The sequence below is a fragment of the Panicum hallii genome, chromosome 3, assembly GCF_002211085.1.
Source record: "Panicum hallii strain FIL2 chromosome 3, PHallii_v3.1, whole genome shotgun sequence".
NCBI classification, from domain to species: Eukaryota; Viridiplantae; Streptophyta; class Magnoliopsida; order Poales; family Poaceae; genus Panicum; species Panicum hallii.
The window spans coordinates 7,562,179-7,582,500 of NC_038044.1; the positions used below are offsets into that span (position 1 = coordinate 7,562,179).

At 45.3% G+C, this 20,322-nt stretch overlaps 4 protein-coding genes, 1 long non-coding RNA gene and 1 other non-coding gene across 6 annotated transcripts; 4 read left to right on the top strand and 2 right to left on the bottom strand.

The window, feature by feature from the left end:
* Nucleotides 1–1,885: 1,885 nt before the first annotated feature.
* Nucleotides 1,886–3,297, top strand: LOC112885787 (1-aminocyclopropane-1-carboxylate oxidase-like). The gene is made up of 2 exons (XM_025951434.1): nt 1,886–2,245; nt 2,373–3,297. The coding sequence occupies exons 1-2, from the start codon at nt 2,144–2,146 to the stop codon at nt 3,198–3,200; spliced, it is 930 nt and encodes a 309-aa protein (XP_025807219.1). The 5' UTR covers nt 1,886–2,143; the 3' UTR covers nt 3,201–3,297.
* Nucleotides 3,298–4,141: 844 nt separating this feature from the next.
* Nucleotides 4,142–4,862, bottom strand: LOC112885788. Its single transcript, XR_003227250.1, has 2 exons — nt 4,727–4,862; nt 4,142–4,518 (listed from the first exon to the last, which is right to left on the bottom strand). It is a non-coding gene; the product is annotated as an uncharacterized LOC112885788 (long non-coding RNA).
* LOC112885785 (protein O-glucosyltransferase 1) lies at nt 4,752–7,142 on the top strand. Its single transcript, XM_025951432.1, has 4 exons — nt 4,752–5,116; nt 5,241–5,896; nt 6,109–6,363; nt 6,425–7,142. Exons 1-4 carry the CDS (start codon nt 4,976–4,978, stop codon nt 6,888–6,890), a joined length of 1,518 nt encoding a protein of 505 aa, XP_025807217.1. The 5' UTR covers nt 4,752–4,975; the 3' UTR covers nt 6,891–7,142.
* A 282-nt stretch (nt 7,143–7,424) lies between these two features.
* Nucleotides 7,425–13,370, bottom strand: LOC112885784 (cullin-1). The gene is made up of 18 exons (XM_025951431.1): nt 13,074–13,370; nt 12,835–12,934; nt 11,937–12,122; nt 11,800–11,847; nt 11,183–11,386; nt 11,020–11,097; nt 10,765–10,854; nt 10,600–10,680; nt 10,439–10,501; nt 10,100–10,135; nt 9,945–10,031; nt 9,711–9,860; nt 9,554–9,609; nt 9,143–9,425; nt 8,886–9,029; nt 8,584–8,802; nt 8,315–8,482; nt 7,425–7,903 (listed from the first exon to the last, which is right to left on the bottom strand). Exons 1-18 carry the CDS (start codon nt 13,211–13,213, stop codon nt 7,802–7,804), a joined length of 2,235 nt encoding a protein of 744 aa, XP_025807216.1. The 5' UTR covers nt 13,214–13,370; the 3' UTR covers nt 7,425–7,801.
* A 1,732-nt stretch (nt 13,371–15,102) lies between these two features.
* On the top strand, nt 15,103–20,174 carry LOC112885786 (probable serine/threonine-protein phosphatase 2A regulatory subunit B'' subunit TON2). The gene is made up of 12 exons (XM_025951433.1): nt 15,103–15,360; nt 15,991–16,082; nt 16,476–16,538; nt 16,662–16,760; nt 16,963–17,121; nt 17,411–17,482; nt 17,605–17,737; nt 17,833–17,897; nt 18,040–18,115; nt 18,258–18,359; nt 18,496–18,688; nt 19,609–20,174. The coding sequence occupies exons 1-12, from the start codon at nt 15,192–15,194 to the stop codon at nt 19,847–19,849; spliced, it is 1,464 nt and encodes a 487-aa protein (XP_025807218.1). The 5' UTR covers nt 15,103–15,191; the 3' UTR covers nt 19,850–20,174.
* On the top strand, nt 18,975–19,092 carry LOC112888205. Its single transcript, XR_003227748.1, has one exon. It is a non-coding gene; the product is annotated as a small nucleolar RNA snoR104 (small nucleolar RNA).
* Nucleotides 20,175–20,322: the final 148 nt, after the last annotated feature.

Below are 20,322 nucleotides of genomic sequence, written 5' to 3' on the forward strand. Positions count from 1 at the left end.
GAACTAAAGAATGTCCGCTGGTCTTCATAGTTTACTTTATCTAGCCATCCATCCTACGATGTGTACTGTGGGTTAGTTAATCCTACCAAATCAGTGCCTAATTCAACATGACAATCTATGCAGTAAAGCAGATGGAGACATTTTCCCGGTCACAGATGGCATTTAAAAAATGCGGCGGAAAGTCTTGTGCAGGTTTCCCTTTTCCAGAGGACGTGATGTGACGAGCAGAAGCTGATTGCAGAGGGGGGATTGCAAGTTACTGTGCGAAGATGGCCAGATTGGCCATGAACAGATGTATCTTCATTTCTCACTGCTGCAAAGTTCAGAAACCCATATAATGGGAGAGCCACAATTATAAAAAGTAAGGTCACAAACTAAATCTAAAGGAGGGTAAATCTTTCTTTTTGAAAGGTAAAGGAGGGTAAATCTTAGGTATGGGCGTTATGCAACTTTGAAAAAGAAAATAAAGACGTTTAACTTACTATAAAATTTACAGAAAACATTTGATTCTTCTCAAGCGTAGAGAGAGAGAGAGAGAGAGTCCTGCGTTCAAAACAGGGGCGTAACCGTGTAACAGAGATCTGCACGCATATTCCCGGGATGAAAACAAATTAGAGGCTTCATTTGGCACCCTCACATCACATGGCAGACCAATTTCCCACGGTCCCAAGCTGCATACGGATCATTCTGCACAACTTGCAGAAGAAAAAAAACACTGGAGAAAAGAAACATTCAGTCCACTGTGAATGACATGGACTGCCGCCCTGGGAAGGAAGGAGACGACAAGTCCGAATTCCAACGGGAACCAGGAACCCAATTCTGGTCTCACAACTCTTGCCATTTTCCCCACATTTCCCTTGCGAAAAAGGACCCAAGAACATGGAGAAACCCAGGACCATCCGTTCGGATAAGACGCGACAAGGTTCTTCCGCAGAAGGCTTTGCGAATTCCATGGACTCTCGTATGGAGTGTGATCCTTGCGAACCTTCTCAGAGAGGCCATGTTTAAGGCCACATTTTGTTGGTGGAAATTCACTAAGCACAAGACTTGCAAGTTTTCCATGGACGATGCCCCCAAGACATGTGTTATTGATATGGTCAGAGAATTAACTTGCAGTCTAGGTTGGCTGAAGAGATTGTAACATGTGATGTGATGGCTCGCCATCGTCGTAAAAATATGAGATGAACAACGTGTTCAAGAAATTCTACTTCGCATGCTGCTGGCAATATGTCTCCTCCCCTGTTGCTCTGACTGTTTTTGCTGTTCTTATCTGTTGAGATTGCCTGCCACTTGCTTGGTGGCGCTCTATATCCATCTTAGAAAAATCTAAAGTACACCTGGTCGTATTGCTTTTCTCTTAATAAAATACGTGCTCAGACACCTTTACGCGTAAAAATAATATGCTGCTGGAAGGGCATGAATAGGGGTCGCCGGACGCAACAGCACCAGAGATATTTGAGCAGGAGGAATGTCTTGATTCAAATGATTTCTTTGTACAAAAAGTATTGGTTCCAGATCGGTCGATATTCCTGAAATGTTCTTGATTTATAATGCTACTTTAATAGTTTTGTTCGAATAAATTTACAAAATTATATATTTAACAACTTGTGTATTTTGAATAATTTCTCTATCTATTTTTGGCTTTTGCGTTATGGTCTTTCCTGATTACTTCTCTGTTGTCAGCTCCTAAGAAGTAGGATACGAACCAACATTCATTCATGCATGTTGACTGAGTCAAGGCTTCGCTGGCAATGTGCTTGAATGCTTGATGTTAGCTCACAAGTCACATTGACAGGGACATCTTCCGGCATGTCTCGAATTTGGAATTGGGGATGCAAAGATCAAGTTGCCACAAGCATCCAACGGCTCTGCCACCCAGAAGCTTCATCTCCATCTCCATGCCTGCAATGCTTGTGTTGACCAAACTATCATGCTCATCCATGGCGCGGCACTATATATGTGGTGCCATCCATGGCCTCTCCATCTCAAATCCATCAGCTGCAAACCTACATCTCAAGCATCAAAATTCAAAGCCCTACTAGTAGTGCTACAGCAACTGCATACAACACTTCACTTCCGTTGTAGTTTTCGCGCATAGACATTTCACAGTCTCCTCTCCTCTTCCCCTGACACGCAATCAACAATGGTGGTTCCGGTGATCGACTTGTCCAAGCTTGACGGCGCCGAGAGGGCCGAGACGATGGCGCAGATAGCCAACGGCTGCGAGGAGTGGGGATTCTTCCAGGTACTACAGACATGATGATACATGAATGAACATCATGTCACGCTCATGGAGATTGTAACGCTGAGCACGCATTGCATTATTGCTGTTGGGTCCGTTAAACCTGACGGATTTTTGTGATTACTTTCAGCTGGTGAACCATGGCATCCCGCTGGAGCTTCTTGAGCGCGTCAAGAAGGTGTGCTCCGACTGCTACCGCCTCCGGGAGGCCGGGTTCAAGGCGTCGGAGCCGGTGCGCACGCTGGACGCGCTCGTGGAGGCGGAGCAGCGCGGCGAGGCGGTGACGCCGGTGGACGACATGGACTGGGAGGACATCTTCTACATCCACGACGGCAACCAGTGGCCGTCCGACCCGCCGGCGTTCAAGGAGACCATGCGCGAGTACCGCGCCGAGCTCAGGAAGCTCGCGGAGCGCGTGATGGAGGCCATGGACGAGAACCTGGGCCTGGAGAAGGGCGCCATCCAGCGCGCCTTCTCCGGCGACGGGCGGCACGAGCCCTTCTTCGGCACCAAGGTCAGCCACTACCCGCCGTGCCCGCGCCCGGACCTCATCACGGGCCTGCGCGCGCACACGGACGCCGGCGGCGTCATCCTGCTGTTCCAGGACGACCAGGTCGGCGGCCTGGAGGTGCTCAAGGACGGCGAGTGGACCGACGTGCAGCCGCTCGCGGGCGCCATCGTCGTCAACACCGGCGACCAGATCGAGGTGCTCAGCAACGGGCGCTACCGCAGCGCGTGGCACCGCGTGCTGCCCATGCGCGACGGCAACCGCCGCTCCATCGCCTCCTTCTACAACCCGGCGAACGAGGCCACCATCTCGCCGGCTGTGGCCAGCGGCGAGGCGTACCCCAAGTACGTCTTCGGCGACTACATGGACGTGTACGCCAAGCAGAAGTTCCAGGCCAAGGAGCCAAGGTTCGAGGCCGTCAAGGCGCCAAAGTCATCTCCGGCGGCTTAAAAAAGTTTAAAAAAAACATAGTGAGATCAAAGATAATTATTTATTGGTTTATTGGATATAATAGGCTGAAGAAATAAGTATAATGTGGGTTAGTATTTGACGTGTTTCACTGTGTTACCTGTTGTGACATGGTATGGTGCTACATTGTTCTAGTAACAAGTTTGTTAAGTCTTTGACCTCAGAAAAAAAAATGCTATGTTGATACAATTATATTGCATCTCTACTTTGAAGATAAGATAAGTTTAGACTGTATTGCATCTCTTCTAACTTCTAAGCGATCGTATTCGTATGGACCACCGTGTCAACTCTTTGTGGACCGCTATTTGTGCAAATCCAAGTCAGTCGATGTGGCGACGGTGCCACTGTCTTTTGCAACTTGCGGCGACAAGAGCACAAGGCGCCGGGCAGCCACTCGCAGCCCCCCACACCCTTTTGTGTGGATGGAGTGGTCCACAGTATGCTAGCAAGGAGTTATCCAGATTCAACAAACTTGTTGAGCACTTTGCGTTGCAAACACCAATTGAAAAAGCATATCAGACAACTTCAACCATGGACCCATGGATCTGTGTACTTTGTTTACAAAGACCAATAGTATGTGCTACATGTGAAGTGGTTACTCAGGGATTAACCCTACACGGAGAATTGGGGGATACTTCGTAGCCGCCCGATCGCTCTGAATCGCGATCGGACGGCTTTGGAGAGAAGACATGTATTTTGTGACTTTATTTTAAGAAAAATAATGTGCAAATGCAAGAGCCAAAGGGAAAAGATTGAAGGAGAGATTCATAACATAAACTGATTGGATGGATAACTAGAGATCACGACGTATATGGCTTGCACATACACGCACAAGGGAATTCTCCTTCACCACGAATATTTCTTTAATAGCGAGTAAATCTCAACTCGGGAACAAGGGACACACGAATAATCTCGGTGGTAAATAAGTGAATGAAGGGGGCATCCATTTATTTGTCATTTTTCTAGCCGTTGCATTAAATACAACACTTTGGATCTATCCATCATGATACAATTTGATTTGATTTTCTGGAACTCTTGGTTTCCCTATCTTTAACATTTAATTATCTGTTGGTACTACTTTTCATTTTGACTAAGACATAACAAATTTGACGCATTTTTGCTAAAAAGTATGTTGGACAGATAAGTTGCGCAGCTCATAAATAAATAAATAAATATAGCTCGAGCATCTCTGGTGTCCTCTCTTGGAAAAAGATTGTTCCCTCCTAAATGGAATATCAGCAGCAGTAGGAAGCATCACTCCAAAAGAATCAATGGCTTCTCGCCTTCTCATTTTCTTCATCTAAAAAAGCACCTCATTTTGTTAATTAGAAGAAAAATCAGCAATAATTTAGGCTACTTCTAAAAGGGGTCTAACAATTCACCTATTCAGGCTCCTACACTCTGCAGATATATCTATCTAACTCAGAATAACATATTTTTAAAAAAAATACTGCCAGTTAATTATTGACGAAAGAAATGTTATCTTTGCCGCTAGGAGCAGGTCAAACCTGGCCTGTAACAAAAGGCTAGAGCACTGTGGGCCGGCGATGCGTCGATGTGGCAGCTCGTACCACTGGTTCGTTGCAAAAATTCAGGGAGCGTAGAAGCAAGAACCGCTCAAGATCATGTTCATCTGCCCGAAAATTACGTTCTCGTACCAATCGTCCTCCTCTCTTGATTGCCTTGAACTACTGCTGCCGGCCAGCTGCTACTCCACTCGGCTCTAGTTTCTCCGGCGACCCGCGACGCGCACGTGCATGGGGGGCTACGTGCCGGCGGCGGAGGGCGGCGCCGGCGGCGGCCGGGGGCGAGGCGCGCGGTACCCGCCGCTGTCCGCGCTCGTCGTCTCCGCCATCGCCGCCTTCTCCGCGGTCATCGTCCTCGCCGTCATCCATTCGGTAATTAATACAAGTGGATCGATCGATCGACCGATCGATCTCGTCGTTGACCGCGAGCGATGCGGATCTTGCGTGGGTGTTCGTCGTGGTGGGCTGACGGCGGTGGGTGGTGTTTTCCTGGCAGGCGTACGACGACGCGCTGTCGCGGACGCGGACGCTGCTGGGGCATAACCTGGAGCCGACGCCGTGGCACCCGTTCCCGCACGACAAAGGCCGGCCGTCGGCGCGCGCGGCGCTGCGGTGCGCGCCCTCCGTCGCCTGCCTGCCGCCGCTCTCGCGGCCGCGGCCGCCGCCGGAGGCGACCAACAACGCCTCCTCCTCGTCGTCGTCGGCGCCGCCGGGCGGCAAGCCGCCGCCGCGGCAGTGCCCGGCCTACTTCGCGGCCATCCGCCGGGACCTCGCGCCGTGGCGCCGCGCGGGCGGCGGCAAGGGCGTGACGCGCGCGCTCCTCGACGCGGCGCGGCAGCGCGCGTCCATGCGCGTGACCATCACGGGCGGCGGGCGGCGGCTGCACGTGGACCTCTACTACGCCTGCGTCCAGAGCCGCGCGCTCTTCACCGTGTGGAGCCTGCTGCAGCTGATGCGGCGGCACCCCGGTCGCGTGCCGGACGTGGACCTCATGTTCGACTGCATGGACCGGCCGGCCGTGAACCGCACCGAGCACGAGGCCGGCGACCCCGCCTCGCCGCCGCCGCCGCCGCCGCCGCCGCCGCTCTTCCGGTACTGCACGACCAGGGACCACTTCGACATCCCCTTCCCCGATTGGTCCTTCTGGGGCTGGTACGAATCACTCCATTTATTGTATCTACTGCTGCTCGCCTTGTCCTATGCGCCGTGCAATGGGCCATCATAGAGTCATAGTCAGCACACTGCAATATCTAAATCAATACAACATTCTTTAATAAAAGAAACATGGAATCAAAATGGAGAAGCTAGAACAGATTAAAGTAAAGAGTCTGTGTTTGGTTGTGTTTGTGGCATGGTCGATGCAGGCCGGAGACGAACATCGAGCCATGGAGCCGGGAGTTCAAGAGCATCAAGGCCGGCGCCAAGGCGACGAAATGGGCGGACCGGGTGCCGACGGCGTACTGGAAGGGCAACCCGGACGTGGCGTCGCCGCTGCGGCTGGCGCTGCTGGGCTGCAACGACACCAACCTGTGGCGCGCCGAGATCATGCGCCAGAACTGGACCGACGAGGCCAACGCCGGGTACCAGCACTCCAAGCTCTCCACCCAGTGCACCCACAGGTAACCATCCATCTCTGGTTATATTATTTATATACATATATATAAATATTTGTCCCTGCAGGTACAAGATCTACGCGGAGGGGTTCGCGTGGTCGGTGAGCCTCAAGTACATCCTGTCGTGCGGGTCGATGGCGCTGCTGATTGAGCCGCAGTACGAGGACTTCTTCAGCCGGGGCCTGGACCCGCGGGTGAACCACTGGCCGGTGAGCCGGGGCCCGGGCATGTGCGACTCCATCCGGGACGCCGTGGACTGGGGCAACGCCAACCCGACGGAGGCCGAGCGCGTGGGGCGGCGCGGCCAGCGGCTGATGCAGGACCTGCGCATGGCCGCCGTCTACGACTACATGCTGCACCTGCTCACCGAGTACGCCGCGCTCATGGACTTCCGCCCGGCGCCGCCGCCCACGGCGCAGGAGGCGTGCGAGGGCTCCGTGCTCTGCCTCGCCGACGACAAGCAGAGGCGCTTCCTGGAGGCGTCCGCCGCGGAGCCAGCGGCAGAGGAGCCCTGCGTGCTGCCGCCGGAGTGAGACACTCTGGTGGATCGGAGGTGCAATGGCCACGCTACAGACGGAACAAGTTGCTGAAACTTAAAAGAGTTGTGTCCACCCTCTTTTAACTCGATGATTTTTATAGACCGAGACGGAGCAGAGTTTGTCAGTTGGGCTTAGGATATACTGGAAGTAATGGTGATGTAGGGATGGATGCCACTCCATAAAAAGGCACGCGCATGTTTCAAGCGAATTGCAATGCCCTTTCCGGCACTTTTGTTTCCAATGCCACACCTCTGAAGCAAGCAACGTTTTCTGCGTGATCTGCTCCGAACACTTGAAGCAAATGGATAGGTCACCTTGTCCACGTTGTTAAGAATGACCCGCCGGGTGCTTAGCCGCGAGCAAGCATCGGCGGCCTGCTCCGCACCGGCCGGTTAGGCGGTGATTACGCATCATAAAACAAAAGCAGGTGCATTCAGGTCCAAACCTTCCCACTTTGATTTACCATGACACCACTGAATGTAATCAGCTCCCGTCGTAGATTGCCAGAGGAGGTAACTAAATTGCGAATTGCCATAGTAAGCACCATTTCATAGAGCAAAACAACACTTGCAAGCATCATCACAGTTAACTGATGAGGGGTAGAGTCGTTGAGATATTAAGCACGGCATAAAAAGGCACGGTTGACGGTACTGGAGTGCCTCTCCTATCCTCATATCACCATATATCTAATGTATGTCAACACGATCATCCTATTAGACGACGAATGTACAAAATGCGGCCAGCCCGTGCTGTGGCTGGGTGGATAGCTGCACGCACGGAAATGTCCAAAAGGTGCTGCAAATCATGGCAAATGTTGTCTGAGGCACCACGACACTGCAGGAGCTGCCACCCCGTGGTATCCCGCAAGTCTGGAAGGTCTGTTTTGACTTGCCAACCACCACCAATCAAGCCAGGTATTTGTACATGTTCGCATTGTCCTTGTCACGCTCCAAGTAGTCCCTTGTGATGAGATCCTCAATCCTCTTCTTGATGGCTTTGAAGTCAGGCTGCAGCATTACACAATCCCAGTAAGGAAATGGCCAAAAAAAAACACAAACAGGTATTTACCAAAATACGCTACTATGTGAGATCCCAGATTTCACAGCCATGAACAAGTCAACAACTAGCTTAGTTGATGTAAAAGACCTAAGTTGGGAGTCCTGGGACAAATGACATTCATCTTAATGTGAAGAAAAGCAACTTCAGTCAAAAAAAGGCAAATGTCTACCTCAGATGCAACAACAGGTTACCCAACATACCATCAGCAGAACACTCCAATTAAGCTAAAACATGCCAATTGCAACAGATAAATAACCAATGTAACTCAAGAAAACCAAGAAGCTGCATGCTAGCATACAAGGACTAAGCTACTATGAACTATGACCAACTTTTCAATCAGGGAGATATGATGTCAGTACCTTGAACATGCGGCTAAGCTGCTCAACACATTCCGCAACTAGCTGCTGATGACCCATAACTTTACGGCTCTTCATGATGCGCACAATTGACGCGTCAATTGCATACCTCCTGTCTTTGTCAACATCTTCGACAACTTTTTTCTTCTCATCGACAGGTGGGAGGGGAATCTGGACATAGCATGAAAAGAAATGCAATATGAGCATGACAGCAACTAAACTTTGATTAGTAATCCACGAAACAGCAAAAAAATAATGAAAACAGGAATTACCTTAATTCTTCTCATTCTGTCAGTGAATTTTGAATTGAACTCAAACACATCGTTGGGGGAGATGGATCTGTTTGCTGGCTCTTTGTTAAGAATCTTGTATTTAGCACAAGAGAGCGAATGGAGCAAGCGCACCACATCATCATCTGACAGGTTTAGTTGAGTTACAATCTCAGAATAACTAAGCCTGTCGACTCCATTGAATAGCAGGAGCAATGCAGCCTGCCAAAATGAGAGGAGTATCGAATCACGTTAGACAGGCTAATATAGCACTATTTAATACACTGCCATGATCCAAGATTTACCTGATATGTCGTAACAATTAGTTCAATAGGCTTGGCATCAAACTTGGCATTGATGTTACAGGTGCCCAAGGAATAAATCCAGGTAAGCTTCCTGTGCTTTGTTCTTGTTTGGTAGAACTCCTTGAAAACCTCTACACATTTCACCTAAAAACCATTGATAAATATATAAATATTTATTTCAAAGAACTACATTGAGCTAACATGCTCCATGATACGAATGTGATGGTGCTCTTGAAGTGATCAAACAGTGAACTTACCATCTCAGCAGGAAGATTTATATCAAAGGTTTTGTAGCTTGGCCAGAATCCTGTTGTCAAAACAGTAACAGCCAAGTCTATCCCAGGATTCAACTCCGGATGTCCAGCTACAAACTCTTCAAATTTAGTTTGATGATCTCTGGCGACGGTAAGGTCCGTAACCATGCCCTCCATTTTTGAAGTAAACTGGCCCCCGCACTGTTGCTTGAGCTTTGTCAGGATGCTTCTCTCATGTTCGTCATTGGCACTTTTGTCAAAAAGCAATCTTCTTGCAAGTTTCTTCCTGCAAGACAGTTCACACAATACAAAACATAAAAAAAATACAAGTTCCAAATGGCAAAAGATTTCCTTACACATGGTACCCGAGAACCGAGATCATTGAAAATACTATTCAGGACTACAGGTGCTTACCTATAGAACTCTGCAAAGAGATCTTTATCACTAATGTAAGCCAGCAATCTCACCACCTAGAAACCAGTCACAACACATGTTAAGTTTTTTTTTTCAAGATACTAAATCACATGAAGTTGCCGCACATAATTTATTAGCAGCAAAAAGAAACAGATACCTTCTCAAGGGCGTCTTCAATGGCTTCATCACTGAGCTTTTCACTGCAGCCTTTCTTCAGAATATTGTCACAGAAGGTAGCCAGCAATTCAGCACTCGAACTGCCAGAGACACCCTTGTTACAGAAGACCTCAAAGGCTTCTTTAAGTGCCTGTAGTAGAAATATTTGAGTAAGGCACCATTTGCAATTTTGTGGCAACAGCGAAATGAAATGAGGGCAGATTAGTTAACAGACCTTATGGAAGAGTGTATGGCCCTGGAAACAATCCGTCACATAAGCCACATATTTGTCATGCAACTCAATGATTTTCCACACAAAGACCTAAAAGCAATAATAAGCGTAAGATGGCATAAAACAAAATAGAAGCAGAGGGCAATCAAGATACACACCTGTTCCTGCATGCCAACCATATCCTTCTTCTCTGGCTGTACATGTCATGAGTTGAGGAAAAAAATTAATTTAGGGAAGATGAATCAGAAAAGAAATAAAAAAAACACAGAAAAATCAAACAGCCAGTGGCAGAACATAACAAATACAAAATTGCAATGCAGGGAAAAGGACCGAGAAATGAGAAACACCTAGCAACCTGCCATCAGAGGTAAGCTGTATGTGGCACAAACTATTAATGTGGACTTGTGGAGTTAACTGACACAACTTGATGTTGCCATATGAATCATAAACTGCTAAGAGGAAACACAAATAATTAATTAGATGAAGAAATACTGCACCTTCTTACTACTAGCAGAATCTTCTGCTTGCTTGACCAAGGCTGTACCCTCATTCGTGACATGCTGAAGAGAAAAAAAAAGAATCAATCAGAACTGCGCAGTTTTGAAGAATAAAAATGAGTGAGGTAAAAGAGAATTGAGACACTCTGCAAGGCAAGTACCGTTTTGAACATGTTAGAAATAGGTTCCAGGCCACGGGTGATTTTGGAGAAGAGCCTGTACATCCTAGAAAGATCCTCAACCTGCAGCAATAGAGGTGTGTAGTGAATGTTGTTAGGAAATAAGTCGTGCGTTCATTAAACAATAGATCATGTTTTTAATCAAACCTTATCATCACGAAGCAAAGCAGAACATCCAGAATGCTCCTTCTCCAACAGCGGAGTTGCATATTGAGCAAGCAATTCATTTTGCACTTTCTGTGAAAGTCCAAAATTATAACAATATAAAGGTCATGCAGGGAATATGTATATCATTATTCAAGAAAGATTGCAATATTCTGAATACGGAACTATGAAATACTTTAATTAAATAAAATATTAATCAAGAAACACTAAAATTGGAACAGCAAACTTTCAACAGACCTCCAATAACTTCTGTTCACTGCTAATATGCAAATAGTGACCAACCCGCTCCTTCTCCCGCTTCAAACACTCCTCAGCCTAATGAAAGAGGCACCATCCATGATGAAATAGTCATGCATAAATATAGATAGGAGCAGACAGTGACCTTCTCAACTAAAGGTACCTTGATCATATAATCTGGACAGGAGTCCTCAAGAATCCAGCTTTGAGCCTTGACAGAGTAGTACTCTGTAGTATCCTTAAGCAAGAAGTCTTCAAAGTCATTCTCATAACAATCCATTTGGCCCAGCCCAATTTCAACAAATATGTCCAGGACATTTTTCAATAAAGCCCTGTCAATCTGTTCACCTTCACGCTCTTTGTCTATCTGTTGAAAAAAAATAGAAGTATCACATCATGTCACTCCCTCTGTTCTAAATTTGATGACGCTTAGGGATGTGTGCACTGAAACTTTATAAACTGATATATTAGCAGTTTGGTCATGACTATATTTTCAATAAATTTCAACATTAGATTGATCACGAACTATATATTTATAGTATACCTATTTGGTATGTTGATACTACTCTCTGTAAACTTGGTCAACTTTAAGATAGTTTGACTTAGGACAAAACTAGAATTGCATTCTTTTTGGTTCGGAGGGAGTATTGCTTAGAACGATTGATGGTCAAAGACATATTGGTACCTTGTCATGTCCAAAGCATCAGGTAAAAAAGAATGGATGTAGTATATGCTAATCAACAATTTTACATGAATTCGCATAGAGATGCAAAGACTCACCAGAGCTATCACTGCATCTTTTACTTGTCCTTTAATCTCTTGATAAATCTGTTACCATGAGTTAAGTTCATAAGAACATGGACATTGAAAACTCATGCATAGAAAAGAAGCTCGGAATCAAGTAACAGTTGTTTTACCAACTCTCGGAAGCAAGTAAGCCCAACTTCTTTAAGTGGGGTAAGTGACCTCCTTGAGATGAAGTACCGATCAAGGTAATGAAAGAAGCGTGAGAGCCACCGAACCATGACTTTATGGTTTGACCACCTTTGCACTAGCTCCCTCAACATAAACTCATCATGCTTCTCCCTTAACGAAGGCAGCACCTGCACGAAGTTAAAATTAAGTGAGAAAACTCTCAGAAGTTAATTTACAAAATTAAAGGGGTGGGGATAGCAAAGAAATAAAGCATGCAACGATATAGTAAATTGGATTAAAATGCCATATAAAATCAGCGCACAATCCATAGATTCAGTCTCCAGTCATGCAAAGATGCATCATCAAACAATCCATTAGCAAGCCACAGCGTATGAATGGCCACAGCACTAACACAGACATCTTATGTAAAGTGAATAATGCAACTGAACTTCTGGGGTACCAGGTTTCCAGATTCTATTTGTTTGTACTGCAGCTTTGGCCTACCAAGACAGCAGAAGATGATGAATAATGCAACTGAACTGAGGACAGCCTTCAAAACTGCAGAATGTCCATTGCTGAATTAATGCAAACGACAGCCTATTTAGCACAGAAAGACTTAAGCCAGGAGAAACTGTCATCTAATGATCCAACCAATCTGTTATTCAGCACAAACCAACCGAAACAAAATGGGAACATCCCCAAACACATCAAGCTCGTTCTCGTCCAAGCGTAGCAACCAACCAAGCGCTAATCCCACCAAAAGCTAAGAAAACCCATCTGAGCTGCCTTATTCACCTGAGACATGGAAATCTGACCCTAATACCAAACTGCACATGCTAGATCATCTAGGTCACACACGGGCATTCACATGAGCAAGGGGGGAATCAACAGGCGGCTCACCATGGAGGTGATGTACTCCTCGAAGGACTCGCGATACTTGTCGTAGAGCTGCTGCGAGTAGTCGTGCGGCGGCTTCTGCGTGCACATGTTGTATATCGTCCTGCGAGAAGGGGAGCAGAACCCTAGATCAGAGCCGGATCGAAGCGGATCGAGATGGGGAAACCCTAGAGGCCGCCGCGTCGGAGACGGCGGCCGCCGCGTCGTCGAAGAGGAGGGGGTATGGGGGGGGAGAGACGTACGTGTAGAGCATCATGTAGTCCTCGGAGCTGAACTGCGGCTCGGGCTTGCCCTCGAGGATGTTCTTCAGCTTGGTGATGCCCTTCTGCATGAAGGCCCATCCCTCCTCCAGATCGATCGTCCTCCGCTCCTGCCCCGCCATCGCCGCTGCCGCCGCCGGTGGCGGTTCCGGTGCCGCCGCGGGGAGCCGCAAACCCTAGCGCCGCCGCGGGGGCTTTGCTGGTTCGCTTTTTGGGGGGGGTGGGCTCTTGGTCTGCGCGAGGCGAGAGAAAGGGAGAGGGAGAGGGGAGAGAGAAAGACGAGCTGCCTTTGAGGGGGGGGGGGGGGTTGGGGGGGGGGCGGTGTTCCGCCGTTCGGGTCGCACAGGTCGCAGCTTGGGCCCGTCGCCGCGCCTCGGGTCTTTGGCCTTGTCTTTGGCTGGCTGGCATCGAGGGGTAGCCGTCTTGCCGCGTGGTTCGTGGCCGCCGTACGATCGCGACGTGGACGGTCCAGATGACGAGGGCGGAAGATTTTAATTTGTCGTGTAGCAGTACTAGATAATTATTTCCAAGGACTAATGTAAATGGAGAACTCAGATTCGACGATAATAAATCGGCGAAGAAATTGAAGTGGACCGTGAGAAAGCCAAAATTTCCGTGAACATGATCGATCATGTTTCGAGATCTAGCTTTTTATTTTTTTCTTCAAAACCACTATTTTCGATGATTAAATGGATGAACGAGCATCCTCCTTAAAAAATCTCACGTACTTAAAATGGCAGAACAGGTTTGGAATTTAGGAGGGCTGCCTTCTCCTTCTCCCTCCATCTTCATCCTTTCTCTCTTTTCTCTTCTTTTCCCATTTCTTCTCATCCTCTCCTTTTGCCTTCAATGGAGTTCTTGACGGTAGGGGGCTGGAGCCCCTCTACCACCCCCCTAAATCCACCCCTGCGCACATAGTATTCATAATAAACTTTGCATGCAAATAAAGATCAATAGATTTATGCACCATACAAATGGTACCACATTTCTCATTTTATTTTTTAATCTTTTTATCTCTTTCGGAAAAATTTTATTTGTTTTATGGGCAAACCTTTTAAACATCGCAAAAAGGAAAACAAATAAGGCGATATTTTCTAGGAAAAAACTATATATAATCGAAGGTTTAAATAAGTAAATCTCTTATAACTTATTTATTGTTTTAAAAGAAAGAAAAAATATATGCAATTGAACTAGTAGTGTTTAAAAAATAAACTAATAGTGATACAGAATTGCCATTAGATACCTACTTTGCATCTCTTATTGAGTTGTTATCATAATGGATACATCGAATTTTGAATAGGATAAATAAAGTCGTAAAGTCGCAAATATAAGAATGAAAGCTCTCTTATTATAATTAACTACATATGTAGTGCAATGATATCAACTAATATATAATAGTATAGTAGCAATACAAAATGATTGAGAGTGATATGCAAGTAAGGATGGATAGTTTCAAGTAAAATTCAAAACAACAATAAAAAGAACTCCAAGATACTGGTGGATGCTAAATTCAAACTTGCAACAACAACCGGCGGAAATGGGCAAGGAAGAGTGTTTGGAAAAAAAAAAACAAGTGGAGAGAAGTGCCATAAGCATTGGTCTAGATTGAACTTGAAAAATATTATAAAGCTGCTTGTTTTAAGCAATACAGAGCTAACACACTTCATACTGCTATACTCGAATCCGTGTACTACATATTTTAGGTTGGAGTTGTGTGAATCTCGCTAAGAAAGAAGAAATATTTTAGTTATAGTTTATCTCATACGCATATGACCTATTGATTTAAAATTACTATTTTTGAAAATTACTAAGGGATGAGGGTAATCATCTAAATATTTTTCCACTTAACCGGCAGAGTCGGATTTTTTTTACAGTTTACATTAAATAACCAGCTATGTAAGATGGATAATTTGAAATTTTGAAAACCAAATAAAATTTGAATAATATTCTGTTCGACATTCTGTGTGTCTGTGACTGTAACTGTGAGTCCTGACTCCTGAGTCCTGACCGAGCCCACTCTCCAATCCCAACCCAACCCGCGTCTGCCACCGGACCCGGTCACTCCCCGCGCGCGCTCCCCGATCCACCGGCGCGGCCGCGATGAGCACCGCCTCCGGCGACGGCGCGGACGCCGGCGGCGACGGGGCCTCCTCCGCGGTGGCGGCGCCCGCCGGAAGGCGGATCCCGCCGGCCTCGTCGATGCCGTGGGTCCGCAACCTCCGCCGCTTCGTCGGCACGGGCGCCGGCCTCGGATCCGAGGCCCTCATGGGTTAGTGCCTCTCGCTTATGCTCCTCCCTTAGCCGCTGCGCTAGGCTTGGTCGGAGCTGCGCGCTTCGGGTTCGATGTGGTGATAGGACTAGGGTTTACATGCCTCCTGTTTTAAAATGTGTACGGTATGAAGGGAATTACTGGGTGTCAGTTCTGCGACGAGGATGAGATCTATGTGCCATAGGTTATATGGCGATGTAATGTAGCCGATGTGTTCTAGAAAAAAAAGTTGGGTATTGATTTGCAGTTGTGGATTCTGGAGAAGATTGATTTGCAAAGGAAATGGTGCTTTATCAAGAGGTAATGATGGCGAGGCGATAGATTTTGGACCTGTGCCTTTTGAGCTTGCGCCTATACTCATAGTTTGATAATTGGACTGATTACATGGCCTCAGGATAGTGGTCAGTTAGTGCCAGTACTTCTCTGTCCGTGTACATGCACGCAGAACTAGAACATGCTTCTTTGTAATATAACACATTTGCCGCAGTAGATCGGTAGCTCCTTACTCATGGGCATGGGAAAGTGATACAAAAAAGTGAAAACTAGCTAGTTCTCTTTGGAAACAAGCTCAAAATATGTATTTCTCATTGTGGCGACACTAAGCTCATGATTTGTTTTAAACATATACAGAACTGGAAACAAAGAGGATATTGCTGGAGATCTTCAAGGAGCGGCAGCGAAAGAGTGCTGAAGCTGGTTCCATCCCAAGTTTTTACAAGAAGGTGACAATTCAGATGCTTCAATGGACAAAGATCATTCTAGTTTATTTCCTTGCTGTACTCGTAACATAAAATTTGCACTGTAACTTAAAGTATGTCATTAACACCTCTAGCTGCATGTCTACGGACAGAGATCATTATAGTTTTTTTTTCTTATTGTGACTTAAAGTACGGCATTAGCAGCTCTAGGTGCATGGCAATTGACAGAGATCATTCTATTTTTTTTCCTTGTGCTTTTAAGATAAAATTTGTGGTGTAACTTAAAAGATGGCATTAGCAGCTCTATCTGCATGCATAGAGGATGGTAATTATTTTCTGGGTTCCCTGAGCTCAGTTTGATTCTGTAATCTAGCACAGTAGCTGTGGATACTAAACTGATGTCCTGTTTTTATACAGAAACCTGAAGAAGGATCCATTAGCTCTAGAGTTCAGAGGTTGGCCAAGTACAGGTTTCTGAAGGTAATGTTCGACCATTCTTTTGATTTGGAGACATGCTATGTCTTTGTTTGGAAGCTTTATGTTTGTTGGCATTTCCCTTCTCATGACTTATGCCTTATGGGGGTCATGCAAAACCAATTACAGAAACAATCAGAACTTCTGTTGAATGCTGACGATCTTGATGCCATGTGGGTTTGTCTAAGAGAAAATTGTGTTATTGATGATGCTACTGGTGCTGAAAAGGTAATATTCTTTTCTCATATGAATTCTTACACCACATCCACTTGCACAGTGTTAGTTCTTGTTGGATTTTCTAATATAGGCATACTAGTTCCTGTTGCATTTGTTACATGCATGACCTCCATTTATGTTTCTTTAGCTGTTTATGTGGCACTGCCTTTTGTTATTATCTTGTTTACATATTATTGTTCCTGGAATATTACAGATGAATTATGAAGATTTCTGCCATATTGCCACAGTCTGCACGGAGCAGATTGGTCAGAAATGCAAACGTTTCTTCAGCCCTTCAAACTTCATGAAGTTTGAGAAGGATGATTCTGGGAGGATTGCCATCCTACCATTTTATCTTTACGTTATGCGGACGGTAAGTTATTTCCACAAGAAAAAAACAGTTAAAATTTCCAGCTAATTTTGTCCCATGTGCTTCATTTTGTTCTCTAAATTTCTAATATATTGTGGGTATTTTAAACCCAAGTTTTTAGCATTGCTGTTCTATATCCTGATTTGAAGTTTTTTTTTGGGTCAAACAGCTCGTCCGCTTCATTATTTATACCAGCTTGTTTAAATAAATTGTTAGGCACCTTAGAATCTTGTTTGCAAATTCTTATGGTCCTGTACTCCTCTATTTATCATTTCCTTTGGTGCTTCTGCAGGTCTCTCTTACTCAGGCAAGAATTGACATGAGTGAACTCGATGAAGATTCTGATGGTTTCCTTCAGCCTCATGTATGGACACCCCAGCACATGTTGATGAGAGTTTACACCTTAGAAGTGTTTTTTCACGCCTTAATTATTTTTTATAGGAAGTGGAAGCATGCATATGAGGACTTACTTATTTATTTTCATAGGAAATGGAGGCATATATAAGAGGACTCATCCCCAATTTGGCACAATTGCGCGACATGCCCACCCAATTTGTTCAAATGTACTGCCGCATAGCTGCACGCAAGTTCTTTTTCTTCTGTGATCCACACAGACGAGGTATAAAAAACACTAGACTTATACAGTGGATTTACATCCAAAACAGCATTACGAGATTAACTTCCTATGTCATAATGTACCATTTATTCTTGCAGGGAAAGCATGTATAAAGAAAGTATTGCTGAGCAATTGTCTCCAGGAGCTAATGGAACTACATCAGGTAAATTTTTAATACTGGCACTGTTCAATGTGGGAACTTGACTTGAGTATCTTGTACTTTTACAGTGTAATTTGTTGCATAATCACATGATTTTTGTGATTTGCCTACTCCGATGGCTGATTCTCATCACTGATATTTTTAGGAAAGCGAGGAAGAGGTAACTGACACCGAGCAGGCAGAAAATTGGTTTTCTTTAACTTCAGCTCAGCGCATATGTGGTATGTCAGCTGGAATTCTCATATATACTTATCCCCCACCAATCCCAAACACACAGAGAGCATTGCAATAGAAAAATATTTTTACCTAGATACAATGGAACAATGGACGTCTGTGTTTGATTTTTACCTTATGTTTGTGCAGATATATTTCTTGCACTGGATAAGGATCAAAATGGTACCCTGAGCAAACAAGAGCTCAAAGAATATGCAGATGGCACGTTGACTGAGATTTTCATTGAAAGAGGTTAAAGTCTGCCACTCTTCTCATGAATCTTTTGTTATTGCTGTCTCAAAACTTGTATATATTTAGCCATTGACCATGATCCACCTTTACGAATTTATTCTTGAATACATAACAACGATGTGGCTTTGCTTTTCAGTTTTTGATGAGCATGTCCGCCGGAGCAAAGTTGGAGGTGGAAACAGTCGTGAGATGGACTTTGAAAGCTTCCTCGATTTTGTTTTGGCTCTAGAAAACAAAGATACCCCTGAAGGCTTGACATATTTATTTAGATGCCTTGATCTTAATGGAAGGGGGTTCCTTACGACTGCAGATATCCATACTCTGTTTAGGTATGTATGCAAGGCGAAACTCGCTTCGGCTTGACTTGCTCCCATGCTATACTCTGCTTTGTCATTTGTATTTTTGTGAGAAACTACCTGCCTAAGTAAGAGTGGAGCCTCAAATAGGAGAAAAGGACCCATTAAACATTTAAACTACATGAAGTCATCCTCTCATCATAATGTGGCTGCATGTATAATAATACAAAAGAATTTCGTGTTCAATAGTATGTGAGATTAAAATATTGAACTCTATTCAAATCTTGTTTGAGAACCACCTGTACTCTGGAAGAAAAGAAAGGAGGCTGTTAAAGTTAACATTCCTGCCTGATGCCATCTTCCTAGATTGAATCTGTCATTTTCTGCTTGCTGAACTCTTAGACTGTTCTGCTAGCCTTAACAGGCAGGATATTAGTTACTTCAATGCTTAATTTCTCAACCACCAGATGCTGTTATGTACCTTTCACCCCCCTTGCATCCACAAGGCATTCTGTAGTTTGTTGTACTCACCAGGTGCGCTGCCGTTACCTGTTAGGCAAGAAATGGGAGTTGACTGACAGATATTATCCCTGTACAGGGGCTGTATGGTTGTTTTGTGCAACCTAATTTGTTACACTACATGAATATTTATTAAATTCAGTAATATTTTGATATTATTTTTTCATTAAAATTGTTCCAGACTGTTATAGCTGAGACTATAAAATACCCAATAAACAGGTTAACCAACTAATAAATTTGATCTCATGTCTTAATACTTACTAGTCTTTAAAACATAGGCTTGCATGTAGTGCTCTAAATTCTAGTCAACACCATGCTAGTTGAGTCTATTGCTCGAAGCTATTCTATGGTCTTGTTGCCCATTGAGATCAGTGGGCTGTGTTCTGTTTAGTTTGATGTTCATTTTTCTCATGCAACCTTATTCATGTTTCCAGAGATGTACACCAGAAATGGATTGAGGGCGGGAACTATGAGCTTTGCATTGAAGACGTGAGGGATGAAATCTGGGACATGGTGAAGCCGGCAGATCCTCTCAGGATCTCGCTACAAGATCTTCTTTCGTGCAAGCAAGGTGGGACTATTGCCAGCATGCTTATAGATGTGCGTGGCTTCTGGGCCCATGACAACAGGGAGAACCTTCTCCAAGAAGAGGAAGAGCAAGTGGAAGAGGCATGAGTTTCTCCAGAGACCAATTGCCAAGTAATCCTACCCCGTGCCTCGCAGTCCCAACGTTCTCGCAATTCACAACTGCCTCCACCGCTGTATCAGTTCCTGTAACTTAGATAGTGTATTGGACCATTTCCTACCATTCCCCGTAACTTGTTGCAAGTGTGCTGTAGCGATCTTTGGAATATGTTGAGGCTAGTTTCTTTTGGCCATATTGACGTCTGGACACTATGCCTAGAGGGCCTAATTGTATGTACATCTAAATTACACCAAGTGCGCGATTCTTAATTCGCTTTGTGCATGTATGCCTATAAGTAATACGTTGTGTTCTGTTCGTACAAGCCTCTGGGTTCTTACCAGATTGCCTGGTTGGTGCCAATTTTGGCGACGTCGCGAAAGCTCTGGTTGATGTAATGGTGGAACCCTACCCTGTTTACTGTTTTGTGATCAAGGAAGCTCAACTTCAGTCCCAGTGTCCCAAC